At 48.2% G+C, this 7,370-nt stretch overlaps 1 protein-coding gene across 3 annotated transcripts in view; it reads right to left on the bottom strand.

The window, feature by feature from the left end:
- Window positions 1-1,102: 1,102 nt before the first annotated feature.
- FBXO15 (F-box protein 15) overlaps window positions 1,103-7,370 on the bottom strand; it is a 38,271-nt gene continuing 32,003 nt past the window's right edge. For all 3 annotated transcript variants that reach the window (XM_059880764.1, NM_001035021.1, XM_059880766.1), the window contains 2 exon segments: window positions 2,633-2,757; window positions 1,103-1,481 (listed from right to left, as the gene is read on the bottom strand). In XM_059880764.1, the coding sequence (XP_059736747.1) occupies window positions 1,212-1,481; window positions 2,633-2,757 (395 nt within the window). In that variant the 3' untranslated portion in view covers window positions 1,103-1,211.

The raw sequence follows: 7,370 nt of genomic DNA, 5'->3' as shown, positions 1-7,370 counted from the left end.
ACATTCTCTTAGACCCATGAAAGGGCAAGTGGGGGCAAGGGTGAGTCTTCCAGCCTCGCCTGGTGGTGAGCACAAGGCTTTGATGAGACGCCAGGACTGTCAGTGCCTCACCGGCCTCGCCCTCTAACCTTCGCTTCCACCTCTAACTTTCCCTTCCATCGTTAGCTCAGATGGGAAGAACTCGATCACCCGCCAATCCCTGCCTCCAGCAAGCTCCCCCTGCTGGTGGTATGCCCCTCAGAGCAGTTTCCACGGATGTGCAAACAGCTGAGAACGGATGGAGCCTGGTGTGCACTCACGGACCAGCCGGCTGTGATGCACAAAGTTCTGTAACTGTGAGCCCCCACGGTGCTGCCAACATCAAGTACCCGGGGCTCCCCGTTCCATCCTGGTGCTGTCCAGCTGGGGAAAGGAGAGCGGCCCTCTTTCCCCAGCTCGACCTGCTTCCAACGCCACAGACACAGAGCTGCTGTCTGAACAGCACGTGCGCCACACTTCTCTCTTCTAAGGAATGACAATTTCTTCAGATGATTATACACGCGTCTTTCCTTCTGAAGCAGGTCATTTGTCTATTTTACTTTCCTTTATTGAATACTAATGTGGCTGCTAAATGCCATGAATACAGCACTTTCTAATCCTAATGAATACCATGAAGTTCAGATTTAAATGTGTTTCCTTATTTGGGTTTCTAACCTACAAAGAAAGAATCCTATGTATCCAATATACACACACAGTGATCACATGATCTTTACCCAACACACACACACACACACACACCCCACACACCCCCACACTGACAGATACATACAGTGGTCACATGATCTTTACCCAACACACACCACCTTTATAAACATCGGGTCACATGATCTTTATTCTACACACACACACCCCCCCAAGAGCAAACTTACCAGTTTCCAGTCTCATCCATTTTCTTGCATTTTAAAGTGCAAGGGCAGCAGAAGAGTAAATATTTCCCTTTTTCATTGTATGTGAATTTCCACTGTGATGTGCTACTTCCGTGTTTTTAAAATGTAACTTAATCTTCTATACGTTAACTTTAAAATGACCCAGGAAGCATAACTTATAATGTGAAATAAGAAGATACCGAACAGACCAGTGCTTTATTTTAACTCACGACAAACACCAGGAACAAAACCAGTTAGTCCGATGAAAACAAACAGCAATAATAATTTGCCACCGATTGCTACCGCTTAGTATTGTGTCCCAAACCACTGGTTTACTTTCGCCAACCGCAGGTAGAGGGCCAGGCTGACGATGAAGTACTCCTCCGTCTCCTCGACCCACACCAGCTCCATGTGCAGCCTTCCTTCCGAATCCGAGTAGTCCACACAGTATGCCTCCCCCAAGAAACTGGGGCCGTCGGAGGGCCCGGGGCAGCACCGCACGCACACCGGGGAACTGAAGCACCAGAAGGGCTTCCCGTACTCCTCCAGAAGAGTTAGGTCCATTATAGAGCAACTCTACAAAATAAACACAAACATTCATAAGTGGCAAGCATAAAAACCCCAGTTAGACCTGGGGAGACACGGAGCCTCGTCATGAAGGACTAAGTGAAAGAGGAGGGAGAAGAGGAAAGAGAACAAAATCACAGGAGGCGGGAATGTGCAGAGTGTGCACTTCCTGACCCCTTAAGTCTGCCAGGTTGACAGTCTGCCTTTCCTGGTCCTCAACATCTACTGTGATTCCAACGTTCTCGTACATGTTTCTGTAAGACTCACCTGAACCCATTTTAAAAAGCCAGGCCTGTGCTCCTGAAGAAACGGAACAATATTCTTTTGTGTACGACAGATCTTTGCCGAAGCTTAAATGCCTGTTTACACGTACAATTAATAAAACATCTCATCACAGCAAAGAGCAAGTGGACCAAGGGAGGCGCCTTAGTGATAATGAAGTGGTCTTCATGCTCGGCGACAACGCGGCTCTTGCCTCACTCATCACCCCTCACCCCTGTGACGAGGCTTCCGTGCTCCTAGGCAGGATAAAGCCTAGCTCACTGGGGGCTTCTGCATCCACAGCAGAACCGTCCCATGTAAATCTAGTTCACCCCACAAAATACAGAAGGAGAGGAGTGAGAACCAGGGCGCCCACGGGCACAGGGGTCACCAGAGGAGCCAGACTGTGTGAGAACCACCCTCCTCCGCCACACCAGCCCCCACAGCAAGCCTCCCCGCTGTGCGGCTGGTTTGTGACAGGCAAGCTCCAATTTAACTGTTCAAGGAAATATCTGTATGCTGGAACAGAACTGCAATATACTTTAAATGGGTGTATGAGTAAGACGTTTTTGAGTAAATGCGACTTGCCTGGTGCAACCTACAGCTCCACTCTTTCCCCATAAAACAAACAGCCAAAGGGCTTCGAGGGAGCGCAGGGGCGCGATCAACACCACTCAGAAACGGTGCTGAGTGCCGCCCACCCACCTCGCTCAGTGGAAAACAAAAGGTGCTCAGTAAGCGCTGGATAAGTCAATCAACTGATGGTCAGCAGTAAGAAGATGTGCACAGCTCTTCCGACACCAGAACAATCAATCTAGGACTTTCAAAGCAGCCTCACACACACACATCATCAGACACGTTAATTATACAGAGACCGAGTACTTTAAGAAAAAAATTACCTTTATACAGCCATCAAAACTATTAGTTTTCCAAGAAAGGCCAACTTTTCCAATAAGAGGTAGGTGTTCTGTGTTATTTTTAAAACTTATCACAGTGAGCTTCATGTATTCATTTTCAAGGTATCCTGAAAAGATTGAAGATTTTTTAAATTACTATATAGCAACCAATGCAGGACGACAGGTCAAGATTCCTCAGGTCAGCCACTACAAGGAAGCCTCATGGATCTAAGAGCTGGGTTTGGGGATGGAAGGAAAAGACAGACCCCGGCGTCTGGCTGAGGCCAGGGCACCACCATCTGCACCTGCGTTCCCAAGACAGAGAAATGAGCGTGTCTCACCAGGGAGATGGGGAGACCCCTGGGGTGAACCCAGATAGCACCCTGTCACCATGGAGAGGCCGCTGAGAGGCAGGGGTTCCACTGATCTGATAAAACATAACAGCAAGGAAAGTGGGGAAACAGAGCTGTGGAGCTTAAGAAAACAGGGGCCAGAAAGTGCACAGAAAGGGAAGGAGAGACGTCCAGAGAAAGGAGCCGGGAGGGCAGGTGACCGTGGACGTGGTCAGGGAAGGAGCCCCCACACAGTGTCTCCTCACAAGCGCATAAATGAGCAGAAATCCCGGCCCACGCGGACCAGCGCTGAGACGAGAGCCCAGGCCGTGAGGACCAACGCTGAGCGGCCTGCAAGCAGCCTGACCGCCAGGGCCGTCACGGTGGGGCTGCACGCACGCCTGGGGGCCTGCGGGGCCGCTGACCCTCCTGCACCCACTGTAACGCGCCCTGCTAAGGCTGCATCAGCCAGGACAGGGTCAAGGGCCTTCACTCGCACGTGAGCTTTCTTCAGAGGCCACACCTGCCCCAGCGTGCGATGTGAGTCACAGGCCAGCAGGGGGAGGAGAGCCAGGAAGAGCACAAGCTCTCTGACCCCACGCCGTTTCATTCACAGGACAAGAGAAAGCCAAAGCTGAGCTGTCATGGGAGCCACAGTCCTGTTCTGGGAACACGGCACAGTGTCCTCACATAGGCACAACCGAAAGACCGGAAGCAGGACACGGGCTCTGGGCGGGAGTCCCATCGGGCAGTGCCGCTCCAGCTCCACGGGGCAGCCCAGGTCCCTGCTCGCCAGCTTCTCCAGCGAGGCCTCGGGGGAGCCGAGGCAACGCCATCCTGCCCAGCAGATGTGGCCCTGCTCAGACCCATGTCACCGCACAGCCACGCGGGGGACTGCCGGCCTGTCTGCAAGCCACGACAGAAAGGAGACTCCAAGGTACCACAGCCAGCGACAGCTCAGTGACATCCGTCCGAGTTGATAAACATGAAATCTCTCCAGGAAGCGAGGACCGATGCTCTTCCGTCATTACCAGACATCCTCCCTGTAGACCAGCAATGTGGCTCTTCACAGTCAGCGCTCTCCCCACCGACCCTGGCAACCACTTCCATCTCTGAGATGGAACAAGGGGAAGCTCTCTCTCCATGTAAGCAATCTGCACACAGGACGCAGGTGTGAAGGTGAGTGTACATAAAACGGGTCATGCTTCTGGGTATTTCCTGCACACCAAGCGTAAGTTAAGCACTTTGTGCACAGCAGCTTAAAAGAACAGCCTAGAACAGGACTACTAATTAGACACTGTGCTTCTCTGAGCTCATAGTTGAGAAAGCAGAGAGGCGAACAGTGCCCTCTCTGAGGCCACACAGCAGGGAAGCGGCAGAAATACAACCCAGACTGTGTTCTGTGTCTACGACATGTTAGGACAGATTAAAATGGATATGAAATCAGGGAAACAGGATCTCCCATTGGTTTACATACTAGCTGAAAATGTGTAATGTGGATTTAGATTCTCAAGAGGCTTTGTTTTCATTTTACTACCAACAGAGTAGAAAGTATGAATGCACAGACCAGACGTGCTGGGGAACCAGCTGCAGCCCCCCAACCACGGCTGATCCCCTGGGCTCCCTGCCTGCCGCCCCAGCTCTCCTGAGACCAGGGGTAAGTGGCCTGGCTCCTGGCAGGGGCGCGTCCCTGCTCGCCTGGGTCAGTGTGAACAGAGGGCGGGGGCAGACAAGGGAAAGCTGCCTTGACGGGTGGGGCCAGGGGCACAGGCAGCACTCTGCGGTCAGCTCCTGGGGTGACAGGGTGATGCTCTCACGGGAGAAGCCACAGTTCTCTGGGGAGACTGTGAGCCAGCACATCCTCATTTAACTCCTGTGATGCTTAAACCATTTGGAATAAACTGTTGTTGGATCCTGTCTAACCTTAACCTGCCAACATATAAAGGCCACCCCCAAAACACAGAGAAATACAACACAAGGCTCACTACCCTTGGCTTCCAGGACACACGCTTACAAGCACGAAATCTAAGAGTCGTAAGGACTTCATTTCAAACCCTGCCCAGGCATTCCCTAGCAGTGTGACCATGGTCAAGCTCCACGCTAATCAAAATGAGATATGAACAGAAAGTACTTTATAAAGCTGTGTGATTAATGGAACGAACAGTAAATAGCAACATTAGAGGATGGGTCCTTATAAATGCCACGCTAAGTACTTTTATGTATTATCTCAACAATAATAATCCATCTAAAGGGTTAAGTCTACTGCCAGCCAGAAAGATGCACCATGTTCATGGACTGCAAGACTCGAGACTGTCAGGATGTCCATTTACCCAAATTTGATATACAGGCTTAATAATGATAATCCAGCAGGTATTCTCCTAAGCGTTTTATTTTGTGTTGGGGTATAACTGATTAACAAGCCCTGTTCTGACAGTCTCAGGTGAGCAGCAAAGGAATCCAACCACACATACACCATCCAGCAGGTATTTAATAACTAATTTATCAATAAAGAGTAAGATTTGACGAGCTGATTCTAAAATTCACATGGCAATGCTAAGGGCCTAAAATAGCCACACAATCTTGAAAAAAAAGAAAAGTAATTGACTTCAAGAATTACTAAAGAGCTAAAGCAATCAAGACAGTGTGGGATTACTATAAAGATCAACAGATGAATGATGTAGAACAGATGGGTCCAGAAATAGGCCAATACTGTTACAAGCAACTGATTTTTTGACAAAAACATCAAAATAATTCAATGAGAAAAGAAAGCCTTTTCACAAATGGTGTAAGAACAACTTTCTATTCATTTGGGAAAATGAAACGAACCTCAACCCTTGCCTCATACTTCATACAAAAATTAATTAAGGATGGTTCACAGACATAAACGATACTCCAGCTGGAAGAAAGAATATCTCCATAACCTGGTGCAGAAGATTGTTTTTAACAGAAAACAGAAAACAATACCATAAAACAAAAAAATAATAAATGAGATTTCATCAAAATGAGAAACTTCTGATCACTAAAATGGTAAATCATCAAGAAAATTTGGAGCTTCCCTGGAAGCTCAGTCAGTAAAGAATTCACCTGTGATGCAGGAGACCCAGGTTCAATCCCTGGGTCGGGAAGATCCCCTGGAAAAGGAAATGGCAACCCACTCCAGTATTCTTGCCTGGAGAATCCCATGGACAGAGGAGCCTGGAGGGCTACAGTCCATAGCGTTATAAAGAGTCAGATACCACTGAGCAACTAAACCACCACCACTGAGAAAATGAATAAGCAAGCCACAGCCGGGGAAAAAATATCTGCAAGACATGTATCTGGTAAAGGACTATTACCCAGAATATATAAAAAGCTCTTACAACTGAGGAATAAAGAGACAGAATACACAGACACAAGGATACTCCAAAACAAGACATACAAACGGATAACGAGCACGCGAAAAAGCGCTTAACCACTGGCGGCCACCAGGGAGAGACCACCAGTGCCACACACCAGATCCGCAAAAATTTAAAAGACGAATAACATCAATGGTTGCCCAGGATATGGAGCAACCAGAGCACTCAGACACAGATGATGAGAGTGTAAAATGGCACAACCACTCTAAAAACTGAAATTTGGTAACTTCTAATACATAAAAATTTCTTATACTTAAAAAAAAAAAATTATCAACTTTCAATCCATAAACCTGCCTTAAGATTCAACTTTTCAGCCCTAGGTATTTAGCCAAGAGAAATAAAAACATATGCCCACAAAAAAGACTTTCATAAAAAGTCTACGGTAGCTTTATTCCTAACAGTCCAAACCAGAAAACAACCCAAATTCCTTCTCTAGCAACAGGAAAATAGGTGAGCAAATTCTGGTGTATTTTTTCAATGGAATGCAATTCATCAATGAATAGGAATGACAATCACCCTTGCATCTCAAAAACACAATGCTGAAAGAGTCTGAACGCACGAGGACATACTGTATGAGCCCGTTTGTATGACGTCCTAGAACAAGCAAGACCAATCTATCGTTAAAAAAGGAAACGCGTATATGGGAGTTCTTGAACTATTCCTGTAATTTTTTCTAAGTTGGAAAGCAGAGGGGAAAGTTACAGAAAATGAGGCACTCAAGCGTTAGCTGTTTTCTTGATCACTGTTCCTCCGAAGGCCCCTCTGCGTAAGCACCAGCCCCGCTTTTCCCATACAACCGTAACTCCGGGCAGGGCCCACTTGAGTCCTCAGAGTTTCCTCGTCCCCCAGTGCCTTAGGGAGCTTACCCGTCACCCCTGCGGCTCACGGCACACTTCTAACTGCGTTCATCTCTTCCTTTCCTAAACCCCTGTGTGTTAGCCACTCAGTCGTGTCCAGCTCTTTGGAGTGGGTTGCCATTTCCTTTTCCAGGGGATCTTCCCAACCGAGGGACTG

The sequence above is a fragment of the Bos taurus genome, chromosome 24 (assembly GCF_002263795.3).
Source record: "Bos taurus isolate L1 Dominette 01449 registration number 42190680 breed Hereford chromosome 24, ARS-UCD2.0, whole genome shotgun sequence".
Classification (NCBI taxonomy): domain Eukaryota; kingdom Metazoa; phylum Chordata; class Mammalia; order Artiodactyla; family Bovidae; genus Bos; species Bos taurus.
Note: the sequence above shows the minus strand (reverse complement) of the source record. Positions and strands in the feature narration are given on the sequence as shown.